Source organism: Solea solea, chromosome 8 (genome assembly GCF_958295425.1).
Source record: "Solea solea chromosome 8, fSolSol10.1, whole genome shotgun sequence".
NCBI lineage: Eukaryota > Metazoa > Chordata > Actinopteri > Pleuronectiformes > Soleidae > Solea > Solea solea.
This window is the reverse complement of record NC_081141.1, coordinates 1,288,233-1,300,861: the sequence shown is the minus strand read 5'-3', so window position 1 is coordinate 1,300,861 and position 12,629 is coordinate 1,288,233. Positions and strand designations below refer to the sequence as shown.

Genomic DNA, 12,629 nt, shown 5'->3' with positions numbered 1-12,629 from the left:
TGCCGCCTTTTTGCAAATGATATTGTTGCATGTTCACTTAGATTTTTACTGTAAGATTAAAATCCAATGGCAATAAAAATATTAAAATAAATAAATATGGCGTCACCAAGAAACCACACAATCTGTGTATGTTTAGACGTATGTTTGCATCCATTCTTGCATCAGCACCGCTGGTGTAGTGGTTTCATGCAAGATTCCCATTCTTGTGACCTGGGTTCAATTCCCGATGCACGTGTTTTCATATAATTCACATTAATGCTTCTGATGACGGTTACTGGTCCAAAGACATTCATACTGACATTTCCCTGCACATGATAGTGTTTATTAATGTATCACAACAGTTTACAGCGTCCTGTGTCAAGCAGCTGCTGTTTTTAAGTGTTTTTGTAATAATAAACTTTATTTGTATTGCACCTTTCATACAAGGAGTGCAGCTCAAAGTGGAAAATTAAATTTAAAAAGCAAATATGACAATAAAACACAACACAGGGTGGAATGAAAAGGAAAGGTCTTAAGTCAAAAAGTAAAAACCCTGTTTTAACTTTGTAATAAAACAGAAAATGCAAATAAAACAGTAAAATACAACACGTAAAAAGATAAGATCTAAGTCCTATTTATTTAGTTTTAATGATTTTTTTCTTATATAGAGCAAAGAAACCAGAAAATAGTCACCGTTAAGAAGCTGAAAAATAGGAGGAACTTGTTTTTAATAAAACAAAACAACACTCAAACCGATAAATAGATATTTGAAGTAGCTGACGATTTATTTAATAATGGAGTAATCAGTTGACACTTATTTATATCTACTGTTCTCAGCTGTTTTTAACTTTAATACAAACATCCAGTCAACTAACTGTCTGTCAACAGAGAAGCAACTAATTGTCAACTAATTAATAAATTGGTGTTTACTTGACAACGATGTGTATCACCAAATAATGTGTACTGCTGATAATGACATCCTGCCACTCTTCATCTGTCCTGCAGGGATCTAAAGGGGAACCAGGAGACGATGGACCCACTGGACCACCTGTAAGACTTTTCTATACACATTAAATATTCATGAGACACTTGTAAGAAAAAAAACTGGGGTAATTGAGCTTGAAATGTTTGGGCTTTTAAGATCAGGAAGATTGATCATATCAGGTGTTGGATATATTATGATTTTAGTTTTAGATCAAACCTTCCCTTTCAAAACCCACTATTACTGATGACTTCTGTGCCATACTGTGCTATTTATTTAATAATGAAATGGCTGAAGATTCTATGATCTGTAGAAAGCCAGAAATAAAAGTGATAAATCATCAATTATCTTCAAGCTCAATGGATATTTTGTGGAGTGAATTCTCAGGAATAAACGTCATGGACACTGCATCCTAGACTTCTCCTAAAATCATACTCAGACTTTGACCTTTGTGCTTATCAAGGGTCCTTCAGGTAACAGAGGTACTCAGGGGCTGCCTGGACCTCCAGGACCACAGGTAGGACACATACACTATGTTGTATTTGCTTAGACTGTCTTTCTTCTCCTCATCCAAGTGTCACAACAGCCACTGTTTGTTCTTTTCTTCAGGGAGACTCTGGAGATGATGGAGTGAAGGGTCCTCCAGGGCTGGTGGTGAGCAATAGTGTTCATAATGTTCACACAAGTGCCAGCTGCTCTCGGCAGGAAACACTAACGTTCAGTGGGATGTTTGTAGGGGGCTCCAGGGGCCACGGGCGGGATAGGACCACCTGGACTGAATGGGTCTGAGGTGAGTTGTTGTTGTTTTTTTTGCCACATTGCTTTAAATATTATTAGATATTAAAGTTTGAGCGTCATGGGTGAACTTTGAACTGACCTTGTGTGTGAGGCAGGCTACAAAGTGGAATGTCACCAGGCGACACGAGATCCAGGAGTCTTGTAGCGCTGATGGGCTTAATCATCATCGTGTGAACTCATGGGACAGTGGTTCAAATGTGTTTATTTACAAAGTTACAGTTTAAAGTTAGTGAAAACCCACACACACACGAGTGTGCTGTCTCATTTGTATCATAAAGTTTAATGGTGTGTCTTTTTGTTCCTCTGTAGGGGGATCCAGGTCCAACTGGTCCACGAGGTCGTACAGGCCCTCGAGTACGTTCCAGTCATTATAGTTTGACATACAGCACTGGTACTGATGCAGAACTGTCATTGTTTCATCTGGTTGCTTTTCTTACAGGGGCCGTCAGGATTAAGAGGAGAGACGGGCTCACCTGGACCTGCAGGAACTCAGGTACATTGAGACACACCTTCTCATTCAATGTTTTTTTTTTTTACATTGTAGATTAATACTGAAGACATCCAGTAAACAAAATGTGTTAAAGAAGCCAGAATTAGTTTTTTATAGTTAATATTCTTCAAAGTAGCCCCCCTTTGCTTTGATTCTCTGAATCGGCTTCATTGAGCTGCTGCTTCAGTCTTGAAGAAGCTCTTGCTGAGCACTTGTTGGCGGCTTTGCCTTCACTCTGTGGTCCAATTCATCCCAGACCATCTCAGTTGGGTTGAGGTCAGGTGATTGTGGAGGCCAGGTCATGTGACACAGCACTCCATCACTCTCCTTCTTGGTCAAATAGCTCTTACACAGCCCGGAGGCGTGTTTGGAGTCATTGTCCTGTTGAAGAACGAATGATGGTCCCACTAAGCATAAATCAGATAGGACGGCCCCATTCTGAACTCTACGCAGCTAAACTAACAGTAATACACCACATTTGAAACTCTGACCTCATCTCATAAACAAGATAAATGCATAAATGTAAAGGTGTCATCCTTCACAATCACAACCTGCACTTTGTCTCACAGTTTGACAGTTTTGTTATTGGTCTGTTTTTGTCAGGGTCAACCAGGCGATGATGGTCCCACTGGTCCAAAAGGGGAAATTGTAAGTGCTAATGAAAAATTGTGCAAAGTTCTTTTTTCTTTTCTTTTTTGAGCTTATGAGACTGAGCATGTTCTGTCTGACAGGGGGAACTGGGACCTGTGGGAAACAAAGGGCTTCCTGGTATTGAAGGGCCTATGGTAAGTAAATATAAATCAATTGTCTTTAGAGCTGCAACTAACGATTATTTTCTCCATCAATCGATGAATCGTTTGGTCCATAAAATATCAGAAAAACTTAAAAAATGTTGATCGGTGTTTGTCAAACCTGGAAATGAAGTTCTCAAATGTCTTGTTTTGTCCACAAACCAAAATTATTCACTTTTAATGATTTCTTTGTTTTCCAGAGCTTTTACTTTGACACAGGATGTGTTTTCTTGACAAATTCTATAGATGTAGAGATTGAAACTGTGATGAACGATCATTTCCGTTGTCTGTTCTGCTGGGAAACACAGTGGAAAGAGTTATGTTCTCAAGAAGAGTACAGCAGTAGAGCAGCTCGCCCACCTGAGATGTGCACCTCTGTTAACATTGGTGCCTAAAAGAGAGCCAAGATGGTGCAGATGCATCCAATGTGTCTCAGGTCTTATCTTGATTGTGCAAAAATACTCGATTAGCTAAGGCTTCAGGCTGAGATTGCGCCCCACAAATGTCTTATTATTTTAGTCCACGGCAGCGACAGCTGCTGGTCTCTGCTCAAAGTCAGGAGTCTGATTTTTGTTCTTCATAGTTTAACTGAAACATCGAGGACAAAGTGAATCTGTGAAATCTTTCAATTGTTTGAGATAACAGGCATTTTCCAGTCATGTGTTTTTATTAGTCATGTTGTTATTATTATTATTATTATTATTATTATTATTATTATCATTATTATTATTCAGCTGTGTTTGCTCTTACAGGGGATGCCTGGAAGTCCTGGTCCAAAAGGATATGCAGGTGTCAAAGTAAGCAATGAATCACCTGTTGTAATTAGCTATTAACATTGATGATGAACGATATGTGTTATTATGTAAGTGATTATCGAGTCATTCAACTGTGTATCGTCTGTCATACATGTGCAGTTGAAGTATTGAACACAGAAATAGAAGCACAGACGTTACATTGACTTACATTCAGTCATCATTATTCTTAACCTTAACCACCACAACTACTACTGAACCTAGTCCTAACCTCATCCTAACCATACAACATGTCTTCACATTCAAATGTAATACTTTACATTAGGGAGACTTGCTTTTTGTCCCCATAATGTGACTAATGTAAACACATTTAGTTCCACACAACATGTGTAATACATGGACCACACACAAACTTGTTTTTATACCTTAGTGGGGACACATTACAGACATAACGCATTACCTAGCCCCTTAACTTAACCTTAACCATCACAACTAGGTGCCTAACCTTTACCCAAACCTAAAACCAGGTTTTAATCCTGAAAAAGCCCTTTAAAGTTGTGGGACTCAGGTAAAATGTCCCCACAAAGATAAGCACACAGATGATTGGCTCCTCCTACTAAGTTACATTTCATACAATGATGAATCAGCAGTTGACCTTCACAGGTCAGTTGATTTCTTATGCTAACGCGAGCCAGACGAACATCATACATCTGAATAACTGATCACTCTCAATCCTTTTCTACCACTTTATCCTCCACATGAGGCTCATGGAGGCGCGGCAGGCAATCCCAGCAGACACAGGGTCAAACCCTGGACACATTTACACTTAGAAACATCCAGAGACAGACACAGGGTCAAACCCTGGACACATTTACACATCCAGAGACAGACACAGGGTCACACCCTGCACACATTTACACATCCAGAGACAGACACAGGGTCACATCCTGCACACATTTACACTTAGTAACATCCAGAGACAGACACAGGGTCACACCCTGCACACATTTACACATCCAGAGACAGACACAGGGTCACACCCTGCACACATTTACACTTAGTAACATCCAGAGACAGACACAGGGTCACACCCTGCACACATTTACACTTATAAACATCCAGAGACAGACACAGGGTCAAACCCTGGACACATTTACACATCCAGAGACAGACACAGGGTCACACCCTGCACACATTTACACATCCAGAGACAGACACAGGGTCACATCCTGCACACATTTACACATCCAGAGACAGACACAGGGTCACACCCTGCACACATTTACACATACAAACATCCAGAGACAGACACAGGGTCACACCCTGCACACATTTACACTTACAAACATACAGAGACAATCTGTGTGCGAATTACGTGGGAGCCCAAAAAGAGGGGGTTGGGCTCCCATGAAGGTAGGTAATGTGCATCTGTGGGGGTCATTAAAATATAACTAAAAACCAAGGACGTGGGTTTGTGTATGGGCGGTGGTGACTTGTCTTTACCAATATTTGGAGAAAGCTACATAGTCCCTGACAATATTACAGACAGGGTAATGTGAGCGAGTGCATTTTACAAGCATCAGTGAACGCATCAAAACCGAGCAGAAATATCGCCGTGAGTCACAGGAGAGAGAGAAACAAGATGAGCAAACAAAAGTACAATATCGCACGTGAACGACAGCGACAATGACTGAACTTTGTTGTTGCAATCTATGCGATATATCGTGTTTAAGTGTTAGAATGAATGTGAACATTGAAGTCTCTGCACTAATAATGCAGTGTATTAGTCGCCCACAAATTAACCCAATCGGCATGTATTTGGAGGAAATTTAGAGAATATACAAATTCCACACAGACGGGGGCCTCTGTCCAACCGGGATTCCAAACAGTGACCTTCTAGCTGTGAGTCAACATTGCTAGCCACTGTTCCGCCGATGACCTTGAATAACTGATCAGTAACGCCACAGAAATCCTGCATACTGTACCTTTAATATAACACCCTCTACAAACACACGGAGGCAACATAACTTTCCTTTGCACAGTTATGACATGAGTTGCAACAATAACATTAAAAACAGGAAATGGACTTTTTTTATTGGGTCATTTTGTGTTATTGGGTTATTTTAGAGGTTTAAAGTTGTCATTCTATTGTGATGTTGCAATAAAAGTGTCACGTTTGGTTTGTGTGCAGGGCTTCAGAGGACAGGATGGTGACCACGGACAGGCTGGAGCCAAAGGAGACAGAGTAAGATGATGAAGACACTTGTTCTTCTGCCACTAACCTCACGTGTAAGATCTTTCCCTCGTGTTGTTTATGCTTATGCTAACAACTGAACCTCGGGTATTATTGTTCCCTCAGGGCCCACGAGGTACTCCAGGAATCCAGGGTCGTCGGGGAGAGAGAGGGGAAAGTGGCACCTCAGGCCCTCCAGGGGTCAGAGGTCAACCTGGGCCCGGAGGAGACGAGGTAAGGATCATGATCTCCCACAAAAAAAAGACTGCTAGTTTATTTTTCTGCTCTCTGTCCAGGAGATATCAGAAAAATACTCAGGAGATATTTTCCCTAAATGGTACAGTCTAGTATGACATCATGCCAACATGAAAACAGATTTCAACTAATGTAAATTCAAATAAATAACGGTGGAAATGGGGTAAAATGTACACCTATATTAAATATGAGTCTGTTGTTATCAACATGTCACAGTGTGTGCATCAAAATATCCTGATAAAATAACCTGTAGCTCTGTTTTACTTCATGTGTTCACACTAACACTGTTTCGTCTCCTTAGGGTGAAGACGGGGAAGTTGGTCTCCAGGGAGCCGTGGGGAACCAGGGGCCAAAGGTCAGAGGCTTTTATTGAAGCTCGTAAAACTGAGCTGTATGTGTCGCACTTTATCTTCACACACGGACATTTGTTACGTTGCACTTCACTGAGCGGACGTTTGAACCATGTGAGGAGGAGAGATGACCTCTGCTGATGACTGTCACTATTAGCCTCTTTTACGACCACTGACAATAACACTCATGTAGTAGCTGGTGTAAAATGAAAGGTATGTGAAGCACTGAAAGTGAAGGAAATTGGGATTATTGAGATTGAACTTTGACAGACAAGTACAAATAACAATAAATATAAATGAACTTTCACATAAAAATGTGTATGAGGTCATTTGATCTCCCGGTCTTACTTTTTAAATGATCTGCTTTGTATTTGTATTGCTTAGTACATTTTTATATTAATGGCGTCCATTTTGTATGAAAGAAATAAAAGTGGACGTTTAAACCAGTAACTTTTGTACAAAGTTGTTGTTTTTAGTTGTATTCAGATTGATGATAAATAAATATACTTGAAAAAGTATTAGATAATCTTTAAAGAAGTCTTTTATCTGAATCTAAAGGTGAATGTGTTCCTATTTGAAGGGAAATAGAGGCAGTCCAGGTCAAAGTGGGACGTCGGGACTAAAAGGGCAAAGGGTAATTATTACCTGGACAGAATGAAACATTAACAATGTCACATTCAATTTCAGTTTCTTGTGTTTTTTATTATTATCGTTGTCAATTTACAGGGTCGTCCAGGACGCCCTGGTGTGGTTGGTCTACCTGGCATCCAGGTGAGAGTGAGCAAGACGAGCTCAAATCCAGCTCATTGACTCAATGTAATCTGTCATCACAAATGTGTGTGTGTTTGTATGATTATTGTTTCAGGGTTTCAAAGGCAGAGTTGGGACTGAGGGACCAGAAGGAAAGCCTGGTACACAGGTTCCCGTTTTATAACTTTTCATCTCATAAAATGGTGTTTTTGCTGCATCGTTCCTCACTTTTAACGCCGTTTTCTCTCCACTGTGAGATAAATAAAGTATCTTATCTTATCTGACAGAAACGAGTCAAGACTCCTGAGACATGTGTGTTTCATGGCGTCACTGGTCGAAACTGGGAGTGTAGCCAAAGCACTTGATATTTACATGATATTTTGTGGAGCAACGTGTGTGCAGATAAAATAAAACAGTGCTATGTGTACGACTGAGTTACAGTGAAACAAATATAACAGCCTATAACAACCTGTGAAATGCAAATTCCAAGAGCGTGCTGTAAATCAATGAGAGTGGACGCCTGGGAGAAGCGGCTCTTACATGTTGCCCTCCCATCTTAAGCTGTGTCACCACATTTTGTCCTTGAATTTCAGGGAATTGGTCATGGAAAGTCTTTGAAAAGTTATTGAATTTCATGTCAACTCAGGTGTAGGAACATTTAAATGTAGATTTAGCCAACGCTTTGGTAGTTGCTCTGTTGCTGCTTTCTGTTTTAAAAGGCCGCGCAAATATATGTATACATATATAATATGTATACATATATAATATGTATGTATACATATATAATGTAATTTGAATGTTTCTGCACATTAGAACAGTCCTTAGGTTGTGTTTATGTAACATCCTTGGAATTCAGTCATCCGAGAATCCTTCCTTGATTTTGAGAGGGACCTGATTAAATATACATATATAAATACACAGATACATATTCATATCATGTGTCTTACATGCAGGGTGCTGTCGGTTCTGTTGGCTCTTCCGGGCCCAAGGGAGACAGAGTAAGTTGTTTTTTGTTTTGTTTCTCTTAAATTGCATTGGTATATGAAAACTGCGCTGATAACAAACTGTACAGAGAAAACAAAAATCTTTGAAAACAGTCTCACATATCTAAAAATGTCTGTGTTCACATGAAGGGGTTTCCAGGTGTGGCTGGTGAACCAGGACAGACGGGTCCTCCAGGAGCAAGAGTACGCTGACATTTTAACTTCTAATCGTCGTTATATTCGTATTCACGGTGAGTTTGAATAAACTGAAAAGAAGAAAATCACCTGTGACTTCAACAGGTCGTTGGGAAGCCTGGAGACAATGGAATCCCTGGACCACCTGGGGAGAGGGTGAGTGAACACAGTGTCCGCTCAACTGTTAGCAACCGTTTCTTCAAGGTTGGAAAAAATGTACAAATACTTTTCTTTTTAATGTGTTTTTCTTTTTTTAGGGCTTCACTGGAAAACAAGGGCTGATGGGCCCCCAGGGTCCAGTAGGCATGTGTGTGAGTGACCAACACAATTTAACCTCCAAGTTATTACAAATGAAACAACACAAAGGCAACTTAACTTTAGAGTTAGAGTCTTTACAAGGAAATGTATCGTGTTTTACACCTTTGGTCTCAGTGCTGATCAATGGAAACCAACAGGAAAACACAGGCTCCATATGCATGTGTCTTTATTTTGGATGATGTATAAGCTCTTCCTCTGTATCATGTTGTATCGCAGCAGAAAGACAAAGAAGAAAACTGCAGACATCAGTATTGATGTATCTGCCAGAGCTACTGTACACAAGCAGTTTCATAAGTTAAACCACAAACACACACACACACACACACACACACACACACACACACACACACGCTGGCGACTTGGCTTTATACAGATCTATAAATATTATACAGTAACTGAAAGCACCTTCACTGGCTCCTCATCCTATAACCGGCCAACAAAGAAGATTCACGTCCGTGTTTTTCTTCCAACACTTTCATGAGCTGTTTTGCCACCTCTCATAATTTATCTCGACGTTTTAGAGCTCAGAGCATCGTCCACATTTCTTCTGAATACACACTGGCTTCTGCTTCATTTCACCTGCTGATGCAAAGGAACACAGAACTAAAACACTTGGATTTTGACAGCGTTGTTGGAGTGCGACGCTAAATGAGAGAACCCTCTTCTTCACAGGGTTACCCTGGAGCCGTGGGGCAGCCCGGGGGACCGGGCCACATGGGACAGAGGGTGAGGCATGGCTGAGTCTTCAGTGCTAACGTTATGAAATCTGAATCTAAATCAGTGCAAACATCATAAACACAGTTTGAATCGCTTTGCAAAGTGGGCCCAAGAGAAAACTGGAGGCAGATGCTAAAGCTTTGCCTGAACAGAACAAACTGGTGATCTTTCTCTGTGTTTTCTGTGACCTGTCGCCTGTGCAGGGAGACGCTGGAGTCAGAGGACTTCCTGGCAGCTCAGGAAAACGTGGCCCTCCAGTGAGTATGTTTTGGTGTTTACATATGAATCTAGTTTGACGTCCACATACAAACATGAATCTCCCAAACTTTGTAAAACCCTCATATCATATCCAATCTGTAAATGAATTATTCATTTATATATATAAGAGATGTTTCGGTGAATTCAAAATTTTAAGTTTATTTAAAACATTTGTACATTCTGACCCAAAACAAATCTCCCGTGACACATCTGTGGGTCCCAACCCTGTCCTTGGTAACCACTGCAGTACATTGTTATGATGGATAATGATTTTATACACTTCTGGGTCTCAGCTGTACTGAAACGTTGCCTCCTCAGGGTCTGCGGGGTGTTTCTGGTGAGGGAGGGTCTGTAGGACCACAGGTAAGAAAGAACATGGCTGCTTTATACCCTAAAAAAACATCATACACCATCAGCTGCAATAATGCAAAATATTAACCCTCCATCTTTCCTTTAGGGCCGCAGAGGAGAGTTGGGGCTCAAGGGCACTCGGGGGCTGCCAGTAAGTATGTCCTGCAGCTCAGAGTTAGGTCATTGTTGTACATTACTCTGCAAACTGCACATCTGCTAATATGTAGTAGTAATATGTAGAGTTTGTGTCAGTAATTGATCTTCAAATAATAAAAAAAAACACGTCTTTGGCTGTGATTCTGACTTCTGGGCCCCTGGTTCTGCATAAAACTACGAGTGGTTTTAAGTTCACCAAAAAATACAAGATATTTTGTCGATTCCTTGCCAGTAAAAGCCACAAAAATATAGATAAGCATGTCGCTGAGAGCAGATTATTCCAGAGAGTCTGTGTCTTCTTGATTCTAAGGACATATCGTCGTGATCTGGACGGCTGATCTTCAGACTTGGAGGTAGTGTCAGGTTGTGTTTTTCTTAACTCATCACAGACTACATGGCCTTCCTCACTGTTCTCCTAAACACTGAGGAGGAGGAGAAGAAGAATAAACTGATGATGAGGACGATGAAAAAAAAACACCGCCTTTTGTGATGATTCTGGACTCTCTTCCAAAAATCAGTAGCAGCTGGACGTGTAGATTTATTAACAGTGTTATTCCTGTTGGTTGACTAACCACGCCGCTCCTGTTTCAGGGCCCTCCAGGAAAACCAGGATCAGCGGGCAGCATGGGGAGCCTTGGTCCCCCAGGGAGTGAGGGGCCACCGGGGCCACCAGGGTTGGTTGGTCCTAGAGGGTTTCCAGTGAGTGGGTACTTTCCACTCTTCTCTCCATTATGTGTTGATATAAGACTCTGTGATTGTGTTCTATACCAACAGTATATTGTCATCTTATTACATGTTTTCATGCAGTGAATCTTATTTCTGATCAGGGAAAAGCCGGCATTACTGGGACTATGGGTCAGTCAGGAGAGGAAGGACACCAGGTAACAGGTTTTTAAGCATGCAGACATCATCAGCTATAATACTGAAAACCACATGCTTCTGTAGAAGAATCATTAAGAATCATTAATCGAGAATCATTCACACCACTGAAGTAACTTTGCTGTTGTTGATTGTTTTTAGGGAGCCACGGGTTCTGCTGGCGATGCTGGTGCTCCAGGTCTGGACGGGCAGCAGGTCTGTTCCTCGCTGCTCACTTTGCAAGTCTTGTTGCTCTCTTGCCTCTTTGTGCAGTTTCAGAGTACGTTTATTTACGACATCACCGTCAGCTCAGCATCCCTCCATCATCTTCCTCTTCATCCTCACTTCTGGTTTCCCGCTATCAGACAGTAGGGGGGGTGGAGACAGCCCCCGACATTAAACCATCACAGTGACTCTGTGATGTAGAAATCCTGTATAGTTTTGCTTTAACTGTGCTTTTAAATTCTGATCTTGTTGATGTTAGGGTTCTCCAGGACCAGCTGGTGAAGATGGGATTCCTGGAACTAAAGGTGAAAAGGTACGTGTTAGTTAGTTAGTACTGAATAAAACACACAACGGTCGCTCAGTGGTAGAGCGAGTCGTCTTTCAACTCGAAGGTTGTGGGTTTGATTCCCGGCTCTGCTAGTCTACGTGCCGATGTGTCCTTGGGCAAGACACTTGCCCAGGAACCCCATGCTGCTCCTGACAGCTGTGTGAAAGATGAGTGACGGAAAATGTGCTGCATAGATAAGTCCAGTACTGAGCACAGTGTCGGTTGCTACAGTATAATAACTGTCACGCTGAACCAGGGACCTCCAGGCCCCCAAGGACCACCAGGACTCAGGAGACCGAAGGGAGAGCCAGGACTACAGGGCTCCCAGGGACTGCAGGGTGAGCCTGGCCAGAGGGGAAAAGAGGTCAGACATCATATCATGTCTATAGTGATTACCCTTGCACACATGACCCTGGTGGTTGTTGTGTTTTTGTCCTGCTGGTTTCTAACCTCCTGTTGTTTCTCTGTGCAGGGAGATGTTGGAGAGTGTGGTGTTTCTGGGGCGACGGGTGCTAAGGGAGCAAAGGTGAGGTGATTGCACTTGTTTTTATGAAGTCACAAACATCTACCAGTTATTGTTGGGGCAGTCTGTTCACTTATAACATTTATTCATATACACAGGATCTTGTATTGATGAAGGAAGTGTTAGACCATTGTGTTAATTCACTTCAGTTTTATTTGTATAGCGTCAATTCATAACATACATTATCTCAAGGCTCTGTACACAGACCACAGAAATCTCTGCCAGAACCAGACTCACAGATGTGCAGCGTCTGCCTCGACCGGTTGGGGTGAAAGGAAAAAATGGGGGTCAGAGGAGAGGTGGGGGGACAGATAGGGGGGAGAGAAAGGACAAGAGG

General features: G+C 41.6%; 1 protein-coding gene across 1 annotated transcript in view; it reads left to right on the top strand.

The window, feature by feature from the left end:
- si:dkey-61l1.4 (collagen alpha-1(I) chain) overlaps positions 1-12,629 on the top strand; it is a 45,121-nt gene that overhangs the window by 19,786 nt on the left and 12,706 nt on the right. Inside the window, exons 15-43 of the mRNA XM_058635832.1 lie at positions 985-1,029; positions 1,425-1,478; positions 1,571-1,615; positions 1,698-1,751; positions 2,069-2,113; positions 2,199-2,252; positions 2,853-2,897; positions 2,981-3,034; positions 3,793-3,837; positions 5,984-6,037; positions 6,152-6,259; positions 6,582-6,635; positions 7,211-7,264; positions 7,357-7,401; positions 7,496-7,549; positions 8,334-8,378; positions 8,514-8,567; positions 8,664-8,714; positions 8,816-8,869; positions 9,549-9,602; positions 9,797-9,850; positions 10,170-10,214; positions 10,309-10,353; positions 10,950-11,057; positions 11,186-11,239; positions 11,379-11,432; positions 11,701-11,754; positions 12,026-12,133; positions 12,242-12,295. Of these exons, the coding sequence (XP_058491815.1) occupies positions 985-1,029; positions 1,425-1,478; positions 1,571-1,615; positions 1,698-1,751; positions 2,069-2,113; positions 2,199-2,252; positions 2,853-2,897; positions 2,981-3,034; positions 3,793-3,837; positions 5,984-6,037; positions 6,152-6,259; positions 6,582-6,635; positions 7,211-7,264; positions 7,357-7,401; positions 7,496-7,549; positions 8,334-8,378; positions 8,514-8,567; positions 8,664-8,714; positions 8,816-8,869; positions 9,549-9,602; positions 9,797-9,850; positions 10,170-10,214; positions 10,309-10,353; positions 10,950-11,057; positions 11,186-11,239; positions 11,379-11,432; positions 11,701-11,754; positions 12,026-12,133; positions 12,242-12,295 (1,644 nt within the window). The remainder of the gene's footprint in view (positions 1-984; positions 1,030-1,424; positions 1,479-1,570; positions 1,616-1,697; positions 1,752-2,068; positions 2,114-2,198; positions 2,253-2,852; positions 2,898-2,980; positions 3,035-3,792; positions 3,838-5,983; positions 6,038-6,151; positions 6,260-6,581; positions 6,636-7,210; positions 7,265-7,356; positions 7,402-7,495; positions 7,550-8,333; positions 8,379-8,513; positions 8,568-8,663; positions 8,715-8,815; positions 8,870-9,548; positions 9,603-9,796; positions 9,851-10,169; positions 10,215-10,308; positions 10,354-10,949; positions 11,058-11,185; positions 11,240-11,378; positions 11,433-11,700; positions 11,755-12,025; positions 12,134-12,241; positions 12,296-12,629) is intronic.